Source organism: Nycticebus coucang, chromosome 16, assembly GCF_027406575.1.
Source record: "Nycticebus coucang isolate mNycCou1 chromosome 16, mNycCou1.pri, whole genome shotgun sequence".
NCBI classification, from domain to species: Eukaryota; Metazoa; Chordata; class Mammalia; order Primates; family Lorisidae; genus Nycticebus; species Nycticebus coucang.
In genome coordinates this window covers 65,018,869-65,045,579 of record NC_069795.1, presented here as the reverse complement: position 1 = coordinate 65,045,579, position 26,711 = coordinate 65,018,869, and the positions used below count along the sequence as shown (strand labels likewise).

At 39.8% G+C, this 26,711-nt stretch overlaps 1 protein-coding gene across 2 annotated transcripts in view; it reads left to right on the top strand.

Annotated features, from left to right (window-relative positions):
- LSAMP (limbic system associated membrane protein) overlaps positions 1 to 26,711 on the top strand; it is a 667,767-nt gene that overhangs the window by 608,679 nt on the left and 32,377 nt on the right. The window contains exons 4-7 of one of the 2 annotated variants that reach the window (XM_053565703.1): positions 10,003 to 10,137; positions 18,562 to 18,682; positions 19,097 to 19,245; positions 26,275 to 26,310. In XM_053565703.1, coding sequence (XP_053421678.1) covers positions 10,003 to 10,137; positions 18,562 to 18,682; positions 19,097 to 19,245; positions 26,275 to 26,310 — 441 coding nt within the window. The remainder of the gene's footprint in view (positions 1 to 10,002; positions 10,138 to 18,561; positions 18,683 to 19,096; positions 19,246 to 26,274; positions 26,311 to 26,711) is intronic. The other variant, XM_053565704.1, reaches the window with a different exon arrangement.

Sequence of the window (26,711 nt, the reverse complement as noted above, 5' to 3'; positions counted from 1 at the left end):
TGTCCCTCCGGCTGATGTCCACCTATCAGGCTAAGACAATCTGTGACCTTTCTTTATTTCAACCATTTAAACCTCTGTGGTGGCCTTTTTCTTCTCCCTTTGTTTTTATTTAAAAAGAAATGGAGGAAACATCCTCATGCAGCGCTTTTTAAATGAAGTGACTTGTCAAGTCCCAGACTGTAGCCATAATCTGAAAGGCAATAAATTTAGCGACCCTCGCTTGCACTGACAGCCTGTCAAGCTCTTGAAACATAAATAGCAATGGAGACAAATCACTGCTGTTTTCCTATTAAGCTTTGGCCCACTGGCCTCATGGCCTTCCAGGAGCACGTGGCCCAGCCTAGGGGAGCCACGGCTTTCAAAAGCAGGCACGTGCTGTCTCCATCTCTCCTCCAGCTCTCTCCCTCTCCGCCTCCAGCCTCAATGTGCCTCCTCACACTGCAGCTGCCACACCCCCACTGTGAGCCATCTGCTTCACAGAAGGGCTAAAAATCCTGGCCAGGGTTGAGGGGTGCTGTTATCAGAGGCCTGCAACCCACAATGAATGTTGATGGGGGTGATTCCTAGCTCCTATATTTTGGTCAAAATCAAGAAGCTTGATGACAGTACCCCTTACTACTATTCATGTGGGTCCCTGAATATGAAGGCTGCCCACCCTGTGTTATTTAAATGGAAACATTCCAACAACATCACTTTAGATCTTGCTAAAACCATTTCGTTTTCTGCCCTACCCCCAGACCTCATCCTCTCTTTTCTCTTTATTATGTATTGACTTTAAGCAAGAGCAATTAATCTTAAATTGGACGTAAGATCTCTTTCAGCACTGGGCCTAGCTGAAGAAGTGGAGCTGGGATTTTAGGGTAAGCCCAAATGAGATCACTCCAACATCAGGAATTGTAAAGAAAGTGTGGAGGGCCAGATAGGGTTATCTTATCATCTGCTTTGTTTTAATTACATTTCAAAGGCCTCTGGCAGCCAGAAAACTCCACCTAACAATCTTTCCATAGTCCAATTGCCCTGCTGAGTTTAACACATTCACTTACAAAATGCCAGTTGATTTATGCAACTCTTAAACAGCAACTGGCTGCTCTCATCTCTCTTGATGTGTAATCCATAGCCCTGGCAGAATCCTAATGACAGGTCTGGTGATGCCCCTGCAGCTCCCCTGACAATGGCCAGCGATCTTGGTTCTTGCTGATTGTCTAGCTAGCAATTCTATTCTTTGTCCCTCCAGCCCGCCCCACACCATTTTAGGAAGTAATCTAAAAAACAATCAATACTTACAAAAATGTTTGCTTCCGTTTAATTCTGAAAGGACTCTTCTAAGTACTTCGGTGTTATTTCACCTTTTCAGTTCTGCCTCTTTCCCACACCTGTCGGGTAATAATGTGAAATAGGGCAGCAAGTACTTGCTTTATGCCACAATGCTGCATCATACAAATGTTCTGCAACCCCTACTCCAGTGGTTTGAATTATCACCAATGTGTAGATCACACATTTAAACCCACATTTGGCTCAAATCTGCTACTAATCTCATATTTCCAGGGATCTATGAAATGCCCTCCACAGGATGTCCCACAAAAACCTGGTACCAACATATCAAGAATAAAACTCATTATCTTCACTCCAAAATAAGCACTCCTTCCTGATTTCACGAGTGGTACCAACTGCATTTACACTTAGGCAGTCTCTGGCTTCCAACCTACACACCACATTTAAAACACATTTCTCCTTACCAGAGAAAACCAAGTGGCTTACAGGAAACCCGGGGTGGCTGAGGGTCCATGTACATGGTCCTTATTCCTTCAGCTCTCAGAGAGGACATTGCCACTCTCCCAATGAGCTCAGACACTGCTTCAGAATCCTTCTCAACATCCAGTCAAGGCAGCCACTGTCATTTAAACAAGGTCGATGATGATTTTTTTCATGTATTTGAAGAATTTATCTCCAGCTTCACAGTGAGTCATGAGAAGGCTTATCACAATACCGACTAGGACTTGGTGCCAACTTACTCAAGCTGACACTGAGACTAAGTGGTGTTGCTACATAAAGGACTTCAAACAAATGAAATTTTCACAGAATTTCATGCATGCAGAATTTCATGAATTTCTTCTCTGTTCTTCTGACAAGAAGAAAAGGAAGGGTGGAAGGAAGAAACAAATTATACAACAGTACCATGGTGCTTGGTACCCAATGGGTGCCAAAAGGATTAAATGAGATTTCAAGGTACCTGGCCACAGTGAATCTGGAGTATTCATGTCACCCCGCACACCCCAGTGTATTCATGTCTTTCTCTCACATCATCATCCTCATTTCCCCTGCATGCAGACCTCTATTTTAGGCAGGCTAATCAGATCGCCACACCCTTCACAATTTGCCAACTTGGATTCCCTCCACTTGTACTTCCTGAACACTCATTTCTCCCAGGAAGTTTCCCCTAATAGTAAGTCCATTCTTCACCACCCTTGTGTCTCCTTTGTTGGTTGCTGGAATTTTTGTGCACCTGTGAGTTTACATTGCTAATGGAAGAGCTTCTAAAAATAAATGGGTGGAGATTAAATTTCCTTTTTTTTTGAGACAGACTCTTACTGTGTCACCCTGGGTAGAATGCCATGGCATCATAGCTCACAGCAACCTCAAACTTCTGGGCTCCAGTGATCCTCTTGCCTCAGCTTCCTGAGTAGCTAGGATTACAGGTACCCACCACAATGCCCAGCTAAAAACTAAATTTTTAAATAACAACCTTTTCCTTTAATTTATGGCTTTATTTGACTTTCTCATTAAGGAAGTTAGGTTAAGTAGACAAACCTCCTAAAAGATGAAGGCTGTTTTTGTCTTCTTTATCTATAACTGAGCTGCATTGCTTTGGAAATTTCCCAAGTATCTTGCTCCTAATCTCCCATTCTATACTCGGAAGAAAAATATAGAGCAGATTCTGAGAAGCTAAGAATGCAGTCTACTCTGGCATCCCCCAGCTTTCTAAGGATAAAAATAGGTACACCTAGTTAGGAACATGGGCTCCGAAAGTCCACAGACCTAGTTCAAACCTCATCTCTCCCTTACTAACATTGTAAACTTGAGCAAGTTTCTTGTCCATCCTAAACCTGTGTTTCTGTGTGTTCCACAACTGCAAATGATCTCAGCAGGGTCATGAATTAAATAATATATCTGAGTCTCCTAGCACAGTGCCTGACATGTGTAGCTCATTCACCAGTCACTCTAGAATATTTCTTAAACTTTTAATAGGTCTCATCATATGTAGTCTCTGTAGTGGTAAAGTCTTACAGCACAACCATAGCTATTCTTGACATATTTCTCCTCAAAGAACTAAAAATAAAGGGGATCCTGACTTCAAGCATAGCATTTGGAAGGGAAGGAAAGTATCTAAAAACTGACACCAAGTAGGGGTTAATGGTTCAGTATGAGTATCATAAAAGAATGTCAGGCCCCATGTCTGAAAAAGATGCCTGGATGATAGCCTTGGGTTGGATGCTGAGCTCAAACTATGTCAGGGAGCTTATTTTTTACATCTGAAAGCAAAAATGCAAATCATACTGAATTGGAGCTCTCTGGATGCCAGGGGAAATAATGCCAGGGCGTACTACTTCATTTGGCCCATGTTCATTCATAGAGCTAAAAAGCCAGTTGTGAATCTTCCCTCCCATTATGCTAGTCATTGATTTCTGGGTACTAACTACACCCTTTGGGGCCTCAGAAGGCATGGGGCCAATTTGCATAATCCACACCCTGTTGTGCCTTACTATTCAAATAGGGAACCCAATTTGAGCAATATAACCCACCTCTTCCTTTCCATGCAGCTCAAATATCTTAATAGTCAGATGTCTTTCTGTAGAGAACTCCCTCTCCTTTCATTACCATTTCTCCAATTCTTTCTTAAAAATCACTCTCGTTAACATCACATCTCTCAGGTTTTTTAGTTCAGGTTTTTGTTTTTGTTTTTCCTTCATCCCCTCCAATATATTCCTCTTCTCTGTATCTCCTTATCTTCTTGTGAGTGTTGCTTCTGGCCACCGAGTCTGCCCCTTCCCTGCCTTCTTTAAGTCATGGATCATTTTCTCTCTTTACCCTTCCTTTCTGGGGGTAATAAGTAGGGATGAGAAGTGGTTTCAACCTTTGGGCAGCAGCATTGCAAACACTAAGGGATCTCTCGGATGGGGGGATGAGAAGCTGAGAAACCAAAATATCAAAGATCTGGAGAGAAACATGGCTGGAAATATAAACAGACCCCTATCACAGGCATTCTTTCTAGATTTCATGTTTCTTTCTTTCTTCCTTTTCTTAGCATTTTTGTGTAGAATGTGATGTGCAGAGAAGTAGGGAAGGAAACAAAAGCAGGAATAGGTGAACATGTCCTTAAGGGGGAAAAAGAGAGAACATGAAAAGTCCAGTAAGAACAGAAACTTGTTCCAGCATTTGAAGTTCGTACAGGAAACTTCAAATGGCATCAATGATTTGTGATCCTTTTTCTTTAATTTTCGTAGGTAGAAGTTCATAGCTTGCTTCTTTTGCACATTTTCTTCGCACTCATTTCCAATCATGGACGCATAGAAACACAAACATACATATACACACACCCTGCAAGGTAAATTCCAGGTCTTTGCTTTTCATTAAAACGTGTTTGTTTGTGTATACAGCTAATGTGCCTACAGCCACTTGCACATTTAAATTTGTACAAATAAATGGCATAGAAATCCCATTTCAAACATATCTTTTCTTCTGTGAAAGACTGACCGACTGGGATGTTGAAAGATAGTTCTCTGAACAGAAAAGATAATGATTCATCCATTTTCTAACATGTAAAATTCTTCGGAATTCTACATTGTTAAAGTCATGAAACATTCAAATTTTATATTTTTCTTAAATCGTGTTCTCTCTATCCCAAATAAAGCAAAAGAAAGACAAATACCACAATGATTATTACGGTAGTCATTTCCTTTTTTAATTTTATAAAAAAATTCCAAATAAGGACTGGTTGTCATGTCCTGGGAGATTTATAAGAATAAGCCTGTTTTATTTAATGAGCAAATATTTGAGGGTTAGTGGATTTGTATGTTTCCTAAAAGTTTAGAGTGAAAATATATTTATAAATAAATAGTTGTTTCTATCGTGTGTGTGTGAGGGAGAGAGAGAGATAAAGAGGAGATAATGGAGGGAATGAGAGGAAGGAAAGGGAAAGAGAGAGGGTGGCTCAAGGAGTAGGGCATCAGCCCCATATACCAGGGGTGGCAGGTTCAAGCCCAGCCCCGGTCAAAACTGCAAAAAAACAAAAAGAGGGAGAGAGAAGCACCATGACAATAAATGTAATTTCAAATGTTTGGTACAAATGCCTATTGACCTTAGAAATCTAAATAAGCAACTTTTTAAATGTGAATTCCAAGTTTTACCAAAATGTGATACTCCAAAGGCATTGCACTGAGAAGGCTGCACCTGGGAGTCATTCCGGGCTGGTTTTTCTCCTCATTGGGAACACAGAAGACAATACTTTTCTCTTGTCATCAGCTCTAGGCCTTTCTTTCTGATTTATGAAGAAATATCAAAAGAATTAATATGTACAACTTGAGTAAACAATGACTACTACGAAGGGATATGCTAATTATGTTCAGGAGTTTAAAAGGTGCACACATGAGGAGGCTGAGGAGTTATTTAGCTTGGCAGCTAAATATTGCCAGGAGATACAAAAGCACATTAAACAAAGGGAGATTTAAACTAAATACTAGATCCCAGAATAAATATAACACTCGGCAATGTGAGCGAGCTTGTGGAAATTGGTTGAGACGTTTAAAACACCAAAATACTAAAATTTGCATTTCAAGTAAACATTCATGGAAGGGCAGAAAATAATAGATAGGAACAAGAGAAAGACCCAAATTGTTGCCATATGGCTAGTCAACCTGAAGAACTTAAGCACAGGGTATGTGTTAATTTCTGGCCTGAGGGTCTTCTAAAGGTTAAGAGAGTAAAAAAGAAATGGTGGCGGAGCCCTTGGGCTGAGTGATTTGAAGGACAGGGAAAAAGGTGTCCCTCTGGGGATACATAGACCAGAGTAGAGGGAAAGGAGCAGGGGGATCTGAACACATTTTAGAATTTTGTGCCTCAGGATACATATGGTATGTTCCATGCCTTAAAACAAGAAACTGCACTTGCTGAGATGAAAGGAATGGTGTTTGCATTACGCCTGTGTTCACAGGAGACTTTGCAGGTTTCTGAAACAATAATTCAACACAGAAGTCCTTAGGACTTGATCAGAGATGCCCCCCGCAGCCTTTCAACAGCAGTGTGCTCAGCACACCCTTTCTTTCCCAGTTAAATGATAATCTCTTAGGATCATAAAAAGAAAGTAGATTTTTACACCAGCTTCTGTTCCAGAAATATTTAGCCACCCTTCGATACTAAGCTCAGTTTTCTTAAGCTATATGATATACCAAATCTTACCCTACTCTACTATATATACTTGTGTTTCCTAATACATCTCAGCGGTTTCTCAGTCTGTTCAGGCTGCTATAACAAAAATGCCATTGTAGGTAGAAGTGCCATCACTTCTGGCATCAACTGCCTGGCTTTTAAACAACAGAAATTTATTTCTCACAGTTCTGGAGGCTGGGAAGACCAAGGTCAGGGTGCCAGCCAACGTAATGTCTGATGAGGGCTCACCTCCTGGTTCGTAGATGGCCATCTTTGCACTGTGACCTGACGTGGAGGAAAAGGCAAAGGAGCTCTCTGGCATCTTTTGTATAATTTCATTCATGAGGGTTCCTTTTTATGATCTAATCACCTTCCAAACTCCCTACCTCCAAATACCATCACTGGGAATTAAGATTCAGCATATAAATTTTGGAGGAACATAAGCATTCAGTCTACAACAAGCTAACTCAAAATATTTGTTGAGTAACTAATCTGTGCCAGGCCCTGCCCCAGTTCATGGGGACATTAAGTGTAAAACATAGTCCCCAAGGAGCTTACCATCTGGAACTCTGGGTTTCCAGTGATAGAAAGATCCCATTTTGTATTAAATTACTGTGGATCAGTGATAAATTCCCAAGTGAAGTAGTAAAGATAATGCGTCGTGGGAAAGGTCTCCTGTGGTATGAGTAGACAGACTAGCAGGTGGTGCCAGGGCTTGCAGGGGTTTCAAATGGAGGATCCTAAGGGTAAGTAAAGCAAGAACAACAACAGGGAGGGCCCAGCAGTGTTGTTCAATATTTAAAATTCTTGCCAGGCTGGTTGCATGAGGGAAAATAATGTGGTCTCTCTTACTTATGTTTGGTGCGCAACTTCAGACTCCCCCACTCCAATGAGACAGCTCCGTACATAGATGCAGCCATGGGAGTGGAGGGGCTATCTCAGGACAAGCAATAAAGGATGTCTCTGCCTCCTGTGTGGGTCACTTACGGGAAAACTCTCCTTTCATCCTCAAGTAGTACTTGGGCAAATTCTTCCCAGTGACATAAGATACATAAAATCAGCAACATAAAATAACCATATTAGCATGTGAGCATACCAGGCCTCAAACCCAATAAATAATGCTTTGTTTTCTCTCATTCATTTTAATATTTACTTTCATAGGTGCCATCTTCCTGAACTGGTGGGGCTTTCCTTGGTGCTGCTAAACTAATCTTTTTCTCTCCTGCAACTGGTCGAATTTCAAAATATCTAAGACCCACAACCCACCATTTCTGGGTATTTTCTGAGAAGTGAAAAGAAATCATTGCTATCAACCATCTCTAAGATTATCTGTCTTCTTCTGACATCTCTGTACCCACTTGGGAATAAGGTTTATGCATGTGTGGGAGGGCAGGAAAGAAATCCTAGAATATTCTGAAATAATCACTCTTTTCTCATTATAATCTACCATTATTCTCACAACCAATAATGTTACCTTACTGCCTATTCTGCCTGTGCTCTCCAGGTTATTAATGTGCTTGCACCTTTGTCAGCCCGCTAAATAATAAAACCCGTTGTCACAATTGCCATTCGTCTACAGGGTATCTGTGTTCACCCGGAAGATTCTTAGCATTGAATACTTGGCCTGACTGTCTGTCTATAGATACATATATGCAAGAAAAATCTCTCTTTTTTTTCAAGCCTGAATTCTTCTCTATTAATCCAAAAAAGCAGGCTATTACTCTTTCTAAGAGTTCTGTGTTCTCACTACATTCCACTTCTGTACCATATAAAAGCAGATCTGACTGTTCACTTAAATGTGGGAAGGGAAAAGTAGCACTGGGGGGAAAAACACAGGAAAAAATACCTTACAAAAAATATCCAACTATATACTATGGACTACTTTTTAAAAATTTTTGAGTAGGGGCATATGCTTGATAACCTGTAGAACTTCCCAACCAAATTATATCACTATTGCCTGTTTGTTGCTGGAATTGGAGTTTCCTCAAAACTGGTGATATTTATAATTGACAGAAGCTTAGAGTATTCCAGACAATTTTGTTATAGATTGTTATCAAAGAGCCCCTATGTTCTATTGGGGGCCTAGTTAACCGGCTTTGCTAACATATTTGGACGGTAAATTCATCTCCTTGCTAGTTGTCTATTATGTTAAATTGGCCATCAGAGAATACTCAGGAAAGGAAAACAGTTTGTGGCATTTGAGCAGAGCTACCCTGTTTCCCCGAAAATAAGACAGTGTCTTATTTTAAGGTGTGCTCCCAAAGATGCGCTAGGTTTTATTTTCAGGGGACATCTTATCTTTCCTGTAAGTAGGTCTTATTTTCGGAGGATGTCTTATTTTCGGGAAAACAGGGTAATAATTGGCATCATTTAGTATAAGATAACAAGATCCTATCATGGTGGCAGGACTGTGCTCTTTAGCACCCTCGCCAGCTGCTCTAACCCATCCCAAGCAGCAATGAGTTTTGACGTTTTGGGGTGAGGGGGTCTCAATTTTGCTTGAGTTAAAGTGCATGGGTCTTTCTGGCCAACCTCTGGCTGGACCCTTCCTGCTGCCCAACTTCATTTCCTCTTTACCTTCTCTTTCTTCTTTTCCTTTTTCTCCCCATCCACTTCCTCTTCCTTATCTCTCTCCATCTCCTTAGGAAGAAACTCACTCAGTTGATTATATTCTACATATGGGAAATTTACATAAGCTCACCTATTTTGAGATTTCTTTACTAAAATGGACATATCCCACTTTGTAGATCTTTCCCAAAAGGGTCTCCATATTCCAAATCCTAGTTTTTGGAAAACTAGTAACATTTAGCTCCCTACCTCTCAACCCTAGGTGACACAGTTTATCACAAAACACATCATCGGCCACCATACTCTTGCTTCTTGCCCATGGCCTGAAAACCTCAGAGATGATGTATTTTGATGTAGAACAAAGAAAACCACAACTACAAGACAGGGGTTAGCGCATGATCCTTGTGAACAGAATTCCACACAATCTTGAGAAGGGTAATGGTTTCTCAAAGGAAGCCACTTCTCCATCTAATAATCACATTGGTGTAAAGCATGCTTTGCGGTATGGTGTCATTAACGACATCAGTGATTCACCCACATCCCCTCAGAGCACTTCACAGCTTGTGTGCACCTCCCTATAGCCCCCGCTTTGTTGCAAACCCTTAACTATTGACCGATGGGTGTGGCCACATGAGCCCTCCAGCTTCCTGCCTCAGCATCAGGACAATTTTGAAGTGGAACAGGTGCTGCCCCCAGACCTCCCTGAAAGATCAAGTCAAAGTTGGTCTCTGTGGGATTTAGGTTGGCATCACATTCCTACTTGGCTTCTTTCTCCTCTAGGTCCCATTTTCCCACTCTCCTCCCAGTATTTCCTGAGAATACTTCTCACTTAATCGTTTTCACAAGGTTTTTTGTCTTGGGGTCTGTTTCTGTAGAATCTGACCTCAGACAAAACACATTGTCAAATTACTGAAAAGCCATGTGTATTTATTGCTTTTTAAAAGAAAAAGGAGGTGATCTGCTGCATGTTTTAGACTTTGAAAGACAATCATGCAAACCTCTGTTTTTCAGGAAGAGAATTTGAAGGAGAAGAAGAATATCTGGAGATCCTCGGCATCACCAGGGAACAGTCAGGGAAATATGAGTGCAAAGCTGCCAACGAGGTCTCCTCAGCGGATGTCAAGCAAGTCAAGGTCACTGTGAACTGTGAGTATCACAGGGGTCAGCAGGCTCCATGTGCCAGAGCACACCTACACCTCCAGTGAGCTCCAGTGATTCCATTAACAAAAGAGCATTGCATTTCATGAAGGTGGCCCTCCAGTCAGGGACGCACATTTATACATTGAACACATCCAAGGACGAGACTTGGCCTTTGAATTTTATAAATCCACTCTACCAACTCTAAATGTAATTCATGATACATTTAACAATACCCTCTGTCTTTTACTCAGTCTAAAGAATTAAAAAAACATGATCAGACAGACAGCACTAACATTCCTAGCAGTCACTGTTCTGGTCTTTGTGGAAATCAAGGTCATCCTAGTTTAGAAAAAGCAAGAAATCATATCTGCTTTAAGTGGAATTTCAATCTCAATGCATTGTTTGTCAGAAGGGAATACCTCAAGATTCTATTTTATCCTCCACAATTTACCTAATTGGCCTTGGGAACAAATTTAAGCCACTATGGCTAACATAGATACCTGATAAGTTAATTTGGGTTATCTATTTGTCCCAAAGCATGGGCATTAGAAAGGAAGATTTTGCTAAGATGCATAGGTAAGCAGGCATACTTTGAACTTCTCAGATGAAAGGATTCTTAGATGTAGTTCAAAAGGGGGAGTGGGGAGGCTACATATGATATGTGTCACCGAGCAAAGGAATAAAGAGAATTCGTTTATCCTGTTCCATTAGGAGTGCCTTTCTTCATCATTCAAATTCTAGTTCTCACATCACCTAATTGTGGCTAGTGACAGGGACAAAGGTCTGTTCTCACAGTTCTCTTCTACACATTTCACATACACACACTGAATACACACAGATATGAACACATAACTCAAGATACACAGACATACATGCACAAATGTCTCAATCCATGTTTGAAATTATCCTGGAGGCCATGGTGAGTTGCTTTCTGCCATTTTATGTCCTCCATGCAGTTACCTTTGTGCCCAAAATTCTATGCAAATTATTTCAATTCTTCTCAAGAACCCTGACAAGGTAAGTAGAATTGAGTCCATTATAGAGCGCAAGAAACTAGAGCTCAAGGAGGTAAAACTGCCCATCTAAAAGCAAATGTAAGAAACGGGACTTAGATTCAGGTTAACTTGATTCTAAAGCCCATGCTCTCATGAAGAAGAGGAGGAGAAGGCAGAATTGTCGATTCTTCATATTTACTATAGGCAGCACTGGGTAAAGAAATTTACATTTGTCATTTAATGTGTGAGATGACATGAGATAAGCATCGCTGTCTTTAGTAATTTGGAAGCTGAGGCTCCGAGAGCTGAGGAAACTTGCTTAAAGTGACTCAGCCTGTGCTAGGAGTCAGTATTACCTGTGGCCTCGCCTCAGGCTTGTAGCCTTCTTCAACAGCAGCAAAGACTCCTTCTCACCAGACTCAGAAGAATCGAGCAGATCTGACTCTGCTGCAGTTTGTAGTACTCATTTCCAAGAAACAGGAGCTGCATTTCATAAGCTCTGAAGCTCTTATATTCCTAGCTGTCTTTTAATTTTTTAGTAGTAGAGTTTTGAAATGCCAGTTATTACTATTCTTTTCTAGTACTGGGTGTGTTTCAAAGACACATTAATGATTGCAATGTTATAATATGCTTTAGGACCTTTTTTCACATGAAAGGCAACTTCTCTGGATGTTTGTATAAGTTTATAATTAGGTTCGCCTCTTTTATGTACACATAACCATGCCATCATCTTCCATCTCTTTGCTGACTTTTACAGTCAAGATTTCATTTTCTCTTAATTGACCTTCATCTTAATTAGATTTCGGAAAGTCCAATCATGGAGTACATAGAAAATATTTATGCTTCCATTGTGTGAAACATCAAAGTGGTCTGGATTGCAGATGGTTCCCAAGATCAAAGCTAGCCGCCTGGGCCCTGTTATTATTAGCGCAATTAGTCTGACATTGCTCTTCCTGACTGTCCCCAAAGTGTAATTTAGAACAGAAGAAAATACTGATAATTTTTAAGAAAAGACTTTTATGAAAATGTGAGATTTTGCTAATAATGAATTAACTACAGAAAGATATAGCCAGAACCTCAAGATTCTAAAAAGACAACTCCTACTAAATTATATGGAAAACTCGAGTTGAGTCAAACATGTAGTGTGTCCTAAGTAGCAGAACTTAATATACTCCTGACCTTATAAAAATTACTCAGAAAATGTTTACTGAGTGAGTAGGTGAAAAACTCATGGGTAAACTTGACCTACTTAACATTTCTCCAAACTTTGCAAATGATCATGTTCATGAATCAGGAAGAATATTCTAAGATCAATTTCCTTTGGAATCACCTTTTTACCAAAATTTCATGAGCTGTGTTTATGTTGCGTTAAAACTTGTCGTCATACCAGTTGTCCTGTTCAAGCAATTCATCCTACTAAAATATAATTGTATTAAGTAGATGAAGTCTCTAAGATTGAATTATAAAACCAAGTTTGCCTAACAAAACTCTCGCATACAGAGAAATATCTAGGATCACCTTTGTCACTCTATCTAAGCCTGTCTGCGATGAAATGTCTTATTATTTAAATGAATTTCTCTACCTTTTCAAAACAGGATTTGGCACTAAGTCAGAGGATCAGTATGGCTAAGGTAACTACTGGCTGAATAGATTATTCTAATGAAAAGACCTCGAGTATCACTAAAAAAAATAAATACATAAATCCCAATGATGGTAGCTTTCTCTCACCAGCACGTCATCAAGTCATTTACTCAGTTGCCAACAGATGCTTGTTGCAAGACACTGAGAGGGTAAAACAGGAAACAAGAGGCACATGACAGTTTCTCCTATTGTGCTCACAGACTGGGTTCCATGGTCTCTTCATTTTATTTCCTTCGGATACCTTTCTTTCCACTAGGTCTACAGCATTGTACATAGCCCTTTTATATACAATTTTCTAATTGGTAAGAGGTCCCAGAATTTCCAGAAAACTGAACATTGGCTCAAAATGGCATCAATTACATAAGTTTAGTAGAATTTATACAATAGATACAGGACTTTTGACTTTCTGTATCTTACCCACAATACAGCTACAAATTCCTTTCAGTAAATAGTCCTAAGGACAGTCCATCCTTTCATTGCAAGTTCCAGGGGCTAATTCCTCAATTTCAGTTCTCAGAGTACTTTTAATGTATCTGCTTATAAGTTTATCTCACCCTAGTACCCAGTATCCCTAGGACAATATCTAGCACATAATAAACGTTGAATAAATACATATTCTTAATTTTATTTGGGGCATTTCTATACTGGACTTTTTTTCTACTACTGAAGAAATTCTTAAAAGCTGTTCCCAGCTCTAAACCCTGCCCCCTACTCCACTGACCAGCTCCTGTTCTCATCTGCCTTCTTCCCACAGCGCGCTCTCTCTCTCTCTCTGTCTCTCTCTCTCTCTCTGCAAATAGGTTCACATTAGCCCTCTTCACAACTTCTTTTTCCTTTACTGATTTCTCTTTGAACTCAGCTCTGCCCCCAGTCTGCTATCCAGAGCAACGTAGGTGCTTAGAAACCTAGGATGTTGATATTTTTAAATGTAAGTTTACTCTTACATCTGATAGCCACTTATTTAGAGGAAGCATATACAATTGGGACTAAAAAAAACTTTTGCCTCTAGATAATTTACTACATGTATGTATTTTAATTGGAATGTTTAGTGCTTTGATTCAAAAAACAAACTGATAAGTCAACTTGGAAAACAATTTCATAGGAAATCTTCAGTGGGAATTCAGAGTGCTATAACTTTGTACCACAATTTTGTAAGACACAATTTTTGAGCACCTTCAGAGTCCCAAGGTTATACCTTGGAGACTTCAGATTCATTCACTGTCATCATCACACACTGACAGTGGCCAAGGAAATGGGGACTGAACTGGGCCTGGTCTTCCCCGGCAAGGAGAAGTACTTGCTTTATCCCAGATCTTGTTAGTGTGTTTAGTTTAGTATTGCTAGTACATGGTGATTAAAAAACAAATAAGAACAACTTAGTCTTACTATTGTTCCTAAATTCTCTACAGACAATGCCTTTATTATTGCTTGTACCCTCTGCCTCTGCTGCCTTGTTATACCACTGCACACTAACCCTGGGATATGATCAATAGGATCTCCATGTAGTGAGGCCAAAAACAAAGCCCAGCAAGTGTGTGTATTCTCCACCACAAAATCTAAGAAATTGTGAGTGGTAGACTTGGGACTCTAACCCAGTTCTAGCTCCAAAGCCCTCTCTCCTTCCATTAAAACATGAGAATAATTGTACTATAAAATAATAAATATAACTCTTTAGCTGTTGAAAGTGCTGACATATGAATGACTTCATTGGATGTTTACATCAAACCCATGAGATAGGCAGGCAGGTGTCATCACCTACATCCTAAAGAGCTACAGGAGGACATCACATCTATGGGGACAACCTGAGTGTCACAGGTGGCAACTGAAGCTGCATGTGTCTCCTGACTACAAATGCGGGTTTATACCCACCATGTCACCACATGTTGTGCTGCTTGTTGGTAGCCTGTAAATAGCACAAAGAGGAAACATTCATCTTTCTACCTACCAGCGTGTTCTTATGAATACTATTTTTCCTTCTTATAACTATACTGCTTTCTAAAACAACTCACTCAAATAGAAGTGCCAGAGCAGAGAGATTCAGAGCATGGGTTTCAGAACATGATAGACCAGGGTTCAAATTCACACTCCACCAAATACTGACCATGTGAATCTGGACAAGTGCCTCTCCTCCTTTGGTCAAGACTTCTGTAGGTCTGTCTTCTCATTCATAAAATGGGGGTAATAATACTTACCTTCTAGGGCTATTATTTGAATGAAAGGAAGACTAAGGCCTAGTAGAGTGATGACATATGGTAAATGCCGATAAATTAAAATCTTCATACTGTTATTCCCAATAGTGGAAATGTTAAATGGATGAAATTTTCCTTTCTATGCCACTTTCATTGTTATCTTACTTGTTCTGATTGAAGGAATCTTGTTATTGATAATGTCAAAAGAGGAAAGGCCCTATTAATATTGTCATAATCTTGAATTTTGAAGTAGTAAAAACTGAAAGAGTCCTTTGACAATTGTAAACTCTTCCAAAGTCACATAAGAAATAACAATGGACCTCTCAGTACAGCACTTTTTTGAAGCCACATTTTTATTATAGCTATATTTTAAGCAAGGACATCTATTATTTTAACTACACTGGGCATTCTGAAATACGATTTATAATAACCTTTCTTAGCCTCACCTATACAGAATTCATTACAGATGAATTTTGAAATGTTCATCCCAATAAACCATAAAAGAATACACTTGCACCATGTTATCATTTGAGAAATATTAAGAATGATGAGCTTTATGTACATTAATCAACATTCATGGATTTACCCTGGCATAAGAAACTTCCTGTGCTTTTAAAGAGAGAAACAAGTTGTTGGACTTTGTAATTGGTGAGTGTCATCCTGTTCCAAGATAATGTACTTCCAAGGGCTCAACCCTATTTTTCTGCAGCTTCCCTCTGCTGGGGTCTCTGAGGGGATAACAAATAGCTTTCTACTTAGTCTCTCAGCTTCCAAATAACTTTAGAAGTAAGTTAAGAAATAGTCTGAGAGACCTAATGTTCCTATTTCTAGAGGTCAAGGTGGTTAGAGACAGTAGCACAGCGTGGCCGACTCACTTTCTCGGTCATGGCAGCTCTGGGCTGGGGCAGACCTGCCCATGGGAAATCAGGAAGGATAAATCCCAAGTAAGATGTGGGCATGGAGAAACAGAGGAGATCTCTACTCCCTGAGGAAATCTTGGTCCCCAAAGAAAGAAGGGAAAGAAGTAAGCCAAAGAGGTCAAGTGCTTTCTTCCCAAATTCTCAATCAGAAAAATCAGTTCTTTCCCCTGGGTCCTTGAGCAGTAGGTACACTAAATAAACTTCTGCCAGATAAAAGGAAACCTTCAGAGTGAGGAAGAACTCTCTAGAACAGTGAACAGCAAGGACCTACATTCCTGGTCTCACGCCAGAGGGATTTAAAGGCATTGACCATGGCAATATTATCTTCAGGTGCCACAGCTGTGAACCTCACAGGTGTGGTGGTAGGAAGTGAGGAGTCTGGCTCAGGTGTAGGACAGGTTTAGCAAAATAATAGTCATCATTAAGGATTTGTCATGTATAAGCATGTGGTTCCAGAAACTCACGAACACTGGTTCAAACTCATTTCACAAATTGTGAAAAAGAACAAAACCTTACCATCATAAGCAACATTCTCTCTCCAGCCAACATCAACGTGTAATCAAGCTACATATTATACAGTTAATGGAAGTTTAAGAATAATACAGTAAGAATAAGTGAAGACGGAAACTCATCTTCATTGCAGATGTTACTGCTGGTCTTCTATTTCTTCTCTTGTGTATCTTATCTCAGTGAATGGTATCACCCAAGCCTGAAGCCTGGGGGTTATCTTCATGACACTCCTTCTTTCCCTTCACCCTTCACTTTACTCAATCACTAGTCTCATCAGTTCTGAGGCCTCACAGATCTTAAACCTATCTATTTCTTCCCAGCCCCTTTATCCCAAGCCTAGTACAGACATCTGTGAATTCCTGCAGCATCCTCTAAGTGAAGTGCCTGTCTCGGGTTCCAAAATCTTATAGATGAGGAAATTGAAGCAGTGTGACTCTGTGCAAAGTGCTAAACTCTCTAATAAGGAAGGAAGATGATGGGCAGAGCCTGCATTTGAGCTCAGGTCTATCAAACTTTCAATCTGAGCTCACAACCTCCAGTCTATGTTCCATCCCTCTGCTAGTTCCTCCCCAACCAGCACAACTGAAACTAATTATTGCTTTAGCCTTTGAACTGGTGTACTCTAATGATCTATACAGCCAATTACAGAGTGAAAGCCTTTTAAATGAAGCCTTGGTGATCATTTCAGATTAGCTCCTACTTTTAAAAGATGAGAAAGAAAAGACTCAAACTGACACAGACACTTGCCCAGATCACAGTTCTTGTGAATAGTTGTCAAAATCAGACCTCGGGTTTCCTATTCCTGACTCCTAATTGCTGATTCCTAATCCAGGGAATAGCTAAACAAGTTATAATTTACAAAGTTCCCAGTGTAAGGGTTAAATGAGTTAAGGGTATGAAAATACACTTGTGTTATAATGATACCAACTGCCCATTTGTAAAGAATGGGCAATTTTGACCAGAATTAGGATATACGACAGCTGGAAAGGATGCTATATAGATCATGAAAATGTGGTTCCCTCATTTTATATGTAATAAAGCCAAGGCAGGGAAAAATACAGAGTGTAATGGGAGGCCCACACAGCCAAACGGAAATTAAAACCCCTGGTTTTCAATCCAGGGTTCTTTCTACTGCATCAGCTTTCCGTTCTGTGCTTATGTGAAAATAAACAGAGAAGTCTACAGTAAAATAATGACAACAGAACAACAAATTGTTTAGGACTATTCTTCCAATTGTACACACACAGACAAGCTGCTGTTTTCTGGCAGATGACTTTTGGACCCAAGAATCTTTCTGTCTTGGAAGGTCCATAGCTTGCACAAATATAGCACCATGCATAAGAGCTCAAGTCTACAATCCTATCATAGTCATGTGGACCTGTAGACACTCACTTCATCTTTGTAGGGTTTTTTGACTATATCCCGGCAAATTGGAATGTCAAATGTGTTTCCGAGCTCATTTCAAGATTGTTATAGGTTTGTGGACCTATTCCTGAGCATAAAAACAACTGCCAGACAGGGCAGAACACTGATTGATAAGAAGTCTTCCATGCACTAGAATAGACATCAGACTGAACGAACCCCACACACGAAAGTAAAATTTGCCTGCATCATAGTGATAAGTAAACACATAAGAAAAAAGAAGGTAAAATAATCAGCTAATGCTAGTTTTTTGTTTGTATATTTCTGAACCCTGCCACAAAATCAGGCCAAGCTTGGGTTGGGCTCCTCAAAACCACTTCAAAATATAATAACTATAGTAATAAAGAAGGAGAAAAATGGTAAAATTGTAGATTGAAAGCTCTAAGCTTTTGGTATTAACTTTTAATTTATGGAAAGAAATGACTATACAAATATTTACAATCTACAGTTGGAATAACTGATGAGCTATTGGAGAAGGGAAAAAGAAATTCTAGGTTCATTTCCATAAAACCCTATTGAGTCTCTCATTTAAGTAAATCAAGTCTACTTATTCATTATAATCTCTTACCTTTATTTAATTTTCTAGTGATCGGTCCCATTCAACTGATCACATAATTCATGTAAATGAAGCTTTAAGACAATCCCTTCCCTGCCTCTCTTCAGTCAGATTGTCCTTCTTAATTCCTTCCACCATGGAAATTCTGGAAGACCCTCTACCTCTCCTATAAACCCTTGTGTCTGTCCTTCCTACAGATCCTCCCACTATCACAGAATCCAAGAGCAACGAAGCCACCACAGGGAGACAGGCTTCACTCAAATGCGAGGCTTCGGCAGTACCTGCACCTGACTTTGAGTGGTACCGTGATGACACCAGGTACGTGTCACATCTGTCCCTCCACTCCACAAGGTGGTCCTGGAGATACCAGAAGCCCCACGAGAAAACCAGGACAGTTGTAATTATGTGGAACTATTAGACTCTTCCTTCTCACTGATCTTTTATCAAGTGCTTTGCGGCCTGTAGCTCTTAAGCTGAACCCAACAACAATCAGCTAAAATAAATATAAAAATGGTTTAACAGGAAGCTTCCACCCAGCTGTCTTTCTTGCCTATGACAGAAACTCAGGCCCATTCCTGGGTTTTCTCTGTCAATGGACATTGAATTCTGATAACATGGCATCATGCAATTAAACAACAATCTCTAGCTACTCCCCTTCTCTCCTTTTAAAAAATTAGTAAGCTTAAATGTTCACCAGCTTTCCTTTTTACTCTTCTGTTTTTGAACTTTTAGGATAAACAGTGCCAATGGCCTTGAGATTAGGAGCACAGAGGGCCAGTCCTCCCTGACGGTGACCAATGTCACTGAGGAGCACTATGGCAACTATACCTGCGTGGCTGCCAACAAGCTGGGGGTCACCAATGCCAGCCTAGTCCTTTTCAGTAAGTATGCCAAAAGCAGGGCACAACTCAGCAGAAGTAGTCTGAATTCTCACATGGAAAACTTGAAACCCCTTCCCTTATGTTTTAAAGGTAAACTTGCACAAAAATAAGGATATACTCACTAAGACAAAAACACAGAGTTCTCAATCCCTGTGCATAAGTAGAGATGTATAGTTTTTTGTTTTGTTTTTGTTTTTGTCTTGATTGGTTAATCTGAAAGAATATTCAGAGAACACAAATCTTCTTGCTGATGGTCTCTTTAAGAAGCAGAGGTGATGTAAGAGCCTGAAAAATGTTAAAAAATGGCAGTGATAGGAGTGATTGAGGAAGAAATACTCAGTGAGAATGGATAAGGTGCTAGGAGAAGGGAGAGGCTGGAAAGAGAATGTGTATTTTTAACAACATAAGGGAAAGGGTGAAATGAATGATTAAAACATAAAATCTGCAGAAAGCTTTCTATGTGGCAGGAGACATTACTTTTCTGATATATTTTTGGAACACAGATAGAATGGTAGAAAAGAGGAGCATTTCAGAAAACAAGAGACGATCTTGGAAGTAGACCGTGCAGGAATCAGTGATTTCAAAGTTACTGACGTTAGTAGGTGGCCCCACCTTGGAGTTTTGCCCTTTAGCAGCATATAACAGTTAAGTTTCTGATTCCCCTGCCTTGTTGATAAGTATAGATGTGAATGTCCCCAGAAACCAAATAATTATGAATGGGATCACAGAAAAATGATAGCATTTGGAAGAGAGACAGGTTTATCAGAATAAATAAATCATGCGAAATGGTTAGCATGTGCTAAGTCAGAAAATTCATTTGGACTAAGGGAAAAAGTCCAAAGAAGGTACTGTTTCTATTTTGGAAAAGCAAAAAACTTAAGACTTTTTTCTTCTGCACAGGTCAATGGGAAAAACTAGAAAAGCCATGATCAGAAGAGAAGTCTCCATCTTGCTTTATTCCATTTAGCTGAGGCCTCAAAGAAAAAAAAATATAATTTTTGGAAGAAAAAAAAATTTAAGTGAGAATTCTCTTGAAATGTAGTGTTAAAGCCATTCTAAAACTGTTCAAGATCCAACTCTACTTATAAAAAACAACAACCACAAATTACTCTAAATTTGGCCTTCAGTTTCTCATTCATAACTCTCACTGGCATCAGCGTGTGACAATTTGATGGAGGCAGCTATACAAACACTGCATCGATAGGAAGTTTAAAATTCATTACCCGTGTACTTGTCTCCAAAGACCCAGCATCAGTATTCTTTGCTTCAACTAAAGACATCAATATCCCCAAGACACTTGAGAAGATATTTATTAAGAAATGTAGGTTATTTGATTCACTCTCCTAATGTTCATGATTCCATAAGTGGGGAGGGGGGGAACACCAGCTTCAACTATGAATTTGAGATTCTGACAAATCTAAAGTGATCTGGTTAAGCAGAACAACGTACACTTAACAAGGAGGTTTCGTGGAGATTAGAAAGGAGAAAATTGTATTAAAGTAAGGAATTAGATATTTGCATTAAAGTCTATTTTCTTGCTATCCCACTTAGACTAAGAAGTATGCTAATGATGTGCTTCAACTAATAAATAAAATGTTGCCTAGATACTGACAGGAAAAGATAGGAGGGTGGAAGGAGGGAATACTTCAGAAGAATGAGAGCATGATCTAGGTCAAAGACAACAGAAAATCTGCTAGCAGTGGTCGTGGATGGTAATCTCAAGCCTTACAATGCTAGCGCCACAGCACCAAGGTCCATTTAAAGAATTTAGCTCAGTAAAATTAGGAAACTCCCAAATCTTATATAACTTCTGTTTGTGAATTAAGGATCAAGGAGTCACACAAGTATATCATGTCATACTGCCCTTTATGATTTGGTAGAAGTAATCCTCCATTACATATTTGAGAAGTGCGTGGCACAGTGAGTAATGATATGCCACTTTCTGGTGGGCCCACACTACCCTCTACAGAACAGCCCACACAGGCTCCACTGGGGTTCTGTGATTAGAGGCAACAGGTGCATCAGCATTTGCTTTGCAACTGAATTCTCACCTTTGTGGAAAGTCGGGGGAGGGGGTATAGTACTGAAAAAATAAAATATGAAAGGTCATTAGCTTTTGAGGTGAAAGGAGCTATTAAATTTGCAGAAAATTAATGGCTTTATTGCCCTGTTTCTTAGACCCATGGCCAAAGTGTGACCATTTCAAAGGGGAAAGCTCCTTTTCCTTCGTGGCAGAAATGGCATTCTTTCCCGCCCCTCCCCCCAGCCTCTGCTACCACCATCACCATCAGTTAGTTTGGGGAGGTGCCTTGTTACAACCTGCACAGGCTCTGTGGTAGCATATTTCACAAGGGACAAAGAGAATGAAAGAAAAAGAGGGAAGAAGAGAAGGGGAGGGAGGGAGGAAGGGAGTAAAAAAGTAAGGGAGGGAGAGAAAGAAAAAAAAAGTACACAGGTGGGTACATAGCTCATTAAATAGATTGAAAGTAAATGGGATTCATGGGAAAAGCAAGGCACTGTGCCCCTGTGGGTAGTGGTCCTTTCCCAGGAGCAGCATCAGGAGCCGGTGGATGCGTGGGGGTGGGTATTGTGGCTGGTGGCCCTGACAGAAGCGCTGTGTGGGTAGCAGGGTGCTCTGCTGACCAAGCCAGGCCCGAGCAGACCAGGCAGCTGTCAAGCTGCTGCTGGCCAGAGACCGCAGCAGGTAGAGACCCAGAGCCAGAGCCCCCAAAGGGTTCACAATTACTCATCCGTGCTGGGGGGTCAGCACATTGTCAGCCGCGTCCACCACAGTAATGTGCTGACTTTTCACACGGTGTCAATTTGCGGTCGCATACAACACACACTTCTTCATTCGCTACTCAAATATTGATCTCCAAATGGGTCAAAATAATTAGATGAGTGTGCAAGAATACTCTGTACTGGGAGCAACTTTTCCTAAGTCAACAGAAGCATTCCCTTCACATTCGCTTTGCTCTCCACACGTTCTAGCACTCGGTATGTCAAAGATCCAGGCTTCCTCCGTCTACGAAGCCAAGTCATGCTTTTTGTACTGTTTTCTTTCTCCCTGGGCTGAGGGTTACCTTCTGTAACTTTTGTGAATGTGTTAATGGGATGGCACGCTGGGTATGGGCAAGGATGCCGCTTCTGTGGTGCACATTGTCAGACAGGGCACTGTCTGAGATGAGGACTTAGCGTTGCCAAGAGAAGTTCCACAGTCTGCATATATGATGTAACAGATTGTGAATTTCCACACTGATGCCTGAAATCTACCCACAGAGGTAATAGGTTGACCTTGTTTCGTGTTTATGTTGAGTTAGTTTTAAAGCAGCAGATACAAAGGAAAGATAAGGCCTACGATTGGCGTCTCACCACTTCCTATCCAGTGAGTGCCTGTAATGTGCTCTGCCGCGTGTACTATGCTAAGTGCTTCACACACATAACCTCATTTCATCGTCACAACAATCCTGCTACATCCACATGTTTCTCCATTATACTATGAGGTTGAGTAACTAGTGCTGCTAAGGACGGCTGCTTTAAATTCGGATAGTCCAGGCTCTACCAAGGGAGTCCAACTTTTTTTCTTCTTTGCTACTCATGGAAGGAAGAATTGTCTTGGGCCACACAAATGCTAACGAAAACTGATAAGCAAAAAACCCCCCAAAAAACAAAGTTTCATAGATAATTTTCATGGTATCTGCCACCATAGATAAGTAAGAATGTCTTCAGGTGAGCCACATGTGGCCTATGGGCTGCCGGTCGGCCTCCTCTGCCCGAGTTATCTACATTTGTGTATGTGGGTAACACATCAGGAGATACATTGTGGAGTTCCACTTAATGAGGCCTCTGTGCTGGCTGTATACTGTTATCTACCTTCTCATGCAGCATCACTGCTTCTGCCACCTCCCAATTCCATTTCTGTTAACCCCCACTAGCCTGGGCCCGCTAGATTACTTAGACTGTTGGTTCTCTCTTTGGTATGAAATTAGTTGAGAAATATGAAATTCTCAACTAATACTCCATTCCATTGACCAGATTTTGGCTCTTGGAGCAGAAAATTCCCGTCCTTAAAAGAATAATCCAACTGATCAGTTACTTGTACTTTAGAGAAGGTATTTTAGTAAGGTATTTTGAGGCTATTAAGTACAAAAGAATAAAAATACAAAGAAATGTACACTGAGCTATGCCAGGCCACATCAGTGTGTAGGAGGTATTTTCAATTTTCTTTTTAATTTTAAAATATCATTCAATTGTAAACCTGTAATTTACTAAATTTCAAGTGCCACCAAAGCAACCCAGCTCTGGAGAGTGTCTTTCTGATAGGGGCCTCCTCCTTTTCTTTAAACACAATTATAAGTTATTAACTGAGGGGCTTGATGTTCAAACATACACCACTTGATTGCTAGTTAAAATTTGGCAAAGCCTCTTAACCAGCTACTTTTAGATGCCACATAATAAAACAATTTGAGCTGCTATCTACCTACATGTTATTTGAAAGCTAGCTGCAGATTCCTTAAATGGGATCTCTTTGGATAAAAAGGAAATAGGTGGGCACTTGGACTAGTTTTCATTTCAGGGATGGGCTTCAAATATGTAGACTTCTAGTGAGATCGCTGAACCTTTGTTAGGCCCATTGGAAAATAAAATAAAACTGTATCCAAGTTAATACATTACCCACACACACACAGTCTATCCTCAAGTCTAAAAGTGCCCTTAATCCAAGGGACTTTCTTAAGTGTTAATACTCATTCAGTTGTTTGTCATTGTGTCCTGTAGAATCAGACAATAGCACCTTCCCCACCCCACCGTGACCCATTTAGCAGATAAGAAACCAAAGCTCAGAGTTAGAAGACTTGCTAAGAGCCACAGTGTGTAGTGCTAGGGCCAGCCTCAAGGTTCTATTCCTAAAACCTCCCAACCAGCAGCTAAGCATGTTGACCTCAAGTATTAGCAGCCCAAGGAAGAAGTTTCCATCTTCCCTTACTTTTGAAAATCAAAAGTTGGCAAGTTTCTTTTTCATTTTAAGTGCAAAACGTTAGCACATTAATGGTGGAAAGATTAGAATGAAAAGCTGGGATGGGGAAGCATCTAAGGAAAGATAAATCAACAGAATGGAATTGAGGAATGAGAATAATTAACGGGGCATGGTAGACCTAAGATTATGTTGACGAGGTGGAGCTGAGATGGTCATTAACCATCACCAAGCTGAAAAGCAGTTGAAAAGGCAAGGATGCGGGGGTGGGTGAGATGGTTCAGCAATACGAATAGTCTTGTGGAAATGAGGGCAGAGTGCATTTTACCCAGCTGTGAACAGTGTGATGAGAAAATATTAAGCTGAGTCATTTAAACAGTCTAAATAATAACAGTAATAATAAAAATAAAATACAGCAGAAAGGGTACAATACAGGACAGTGGTCTCCAACTGCTTCATAAATGCTGACAGCAGTTTAGCTACTTATTTTCAAAGCTGGAAACTGAATACCAAATAACCAGTGAAAAATCATTTTTTACTTGACACTTGTGTAACTAAAACACAAGTGTTCACTAGGCTATTATTGCCTGCTCCATTTTTTTTTTTATTAAATCATAGCTGTGTACATTAATGCAATTATGGGGTATAATGTGCTGGTTTTATATACAGTTTGAAATACTTTCATCAAACTGGTTAACAAAGCCTTCACCGCATTTTCTTAGTTATTGTGTTAAGACATTTATATTCTACACCTAGTAGATTTAACATGTACCCTTGTAAAATGCACCATAGGTGTGGTCCCACCAATTACCCTCTCTCCACCCACCCTCCCCTCACCCCTCCCTGACCTGTTCCATCTTAATGCACCCAGGAAACTTTCACATTTTAACCTGCACCCTTAAACTAAGCTGGAGAAAAACTCACTCTGAAAAGATACAGGATTTTTTCAGTGTCCAGATGTATCAAGTATGCAAAGTCCAAGTAAAGTCTATTGTTTCTAAGCTTATGGTAAAAGATAGTAGTTAGATCAAATTTGAATATTCACATAAGATTTTTCTCTCTATGATTTTGATTTTTGTTGGTTTTCATTTCCCATTGTTCTTTATTTAACTAAGTATCTAGGATATATGTAGAAAAGTATGTGCTAATTAATGTTGCAACATAATGATTGGGGGTGGCAAATACTGCATGCTATCTCTAATACACCATTCTGCCTTTCCAAAAGGGCCTCAGAAGAGGATTTAGCCTGAGTTTTTAATGAGATAAATGGAGGGTACCTTGAAGCCTTTGTAAATAAATCTCAATTTACAGTCAGTAGCTTAAGTATAGAAAGAACTATGAGAGATTTATAAGCTAAGGCCTTGGTGTTCAAAAGAAAAGTACTTGTTATTATTCAACTGGATGTCTCATGAAGAAATGTGATTGGTTTATCAAATTTCAGGTGAGATAATATTTTATCAAGAGACAAGAGGATTACAGAAGAGACCAAAAATAAAATTATGTCATGCCAAGAAACTTACTATCTTATCATTACTCCTGATCTGTTATTAGTAATCAAGAAGTAAAAACCAGAGAGAAACATTGAGTTAGTATTTCCCAAAATACATTTTTCAGATGTTTGGCTAAAGCTGGTATGAGCTGTAGGACTTAGGGATTAGAAAAGAATTTCATAGCTATAAGAGGTCCATCTGTCATGAGCTAAAGAGATGAGAACCAGGACCAAGATGCTTCGTCTGAATTTGATCATTGTTCTGAACACTCTCAACTCCCACTCTCTCAAAAATCTAGAACCTTGGTGATAGATTTTTCCAGTGGAAGTGGGATTTTGTATGTAAGTTTATTATAACAATCCAATGTTGTTTCTCTACTCTAGACAAATTTTTTAAAGGCTTTGTATTTTTAATAAGAACAGTCATATATTTCACGGGAGATAAGAGCCTAGAAGCATGGAAATTTACCTGTTTCATAATTGTTTGGATAACTAAACATGAGAAGGATGTATATATAATATATATATTTTTAAAGTCTCCATGATGCTTACTATTTTTCCCCTTTAGAGCGTGTTTTGCCCACAATCCCCCACCCCATTCAAGGTCAGTATTATTTTTATCACTTTAGCTCTTTTGCTGGGTCATTCTCCATCATCTATAATGTGCAAAACATACAAAAAGAGAAAATACATCCCCAAAATTCATATACAAGTCATGTTTCCCTTAAACCTTCAAAAAAAAAAAAAATCAAATAATCACGCCCACACCCATTGGTAGACATGGAACAGGTCTGTCACCTGAGCTAATTTCTAGCTGTTCAGTAGCTAGAAAAACAATATTAAACTCAGCAGTTTTTTTTCTCCAATCAATATTTATTTCAAGCAACCATGTACTCACATATTTGAAACACAGCCAGTTAAATAAATTCTCTAGTTCACAAAAATATAAATCGTCTAACTACCCTCACATTTGAAGTCATTGGAATTACTGGTAAAAATTAATCT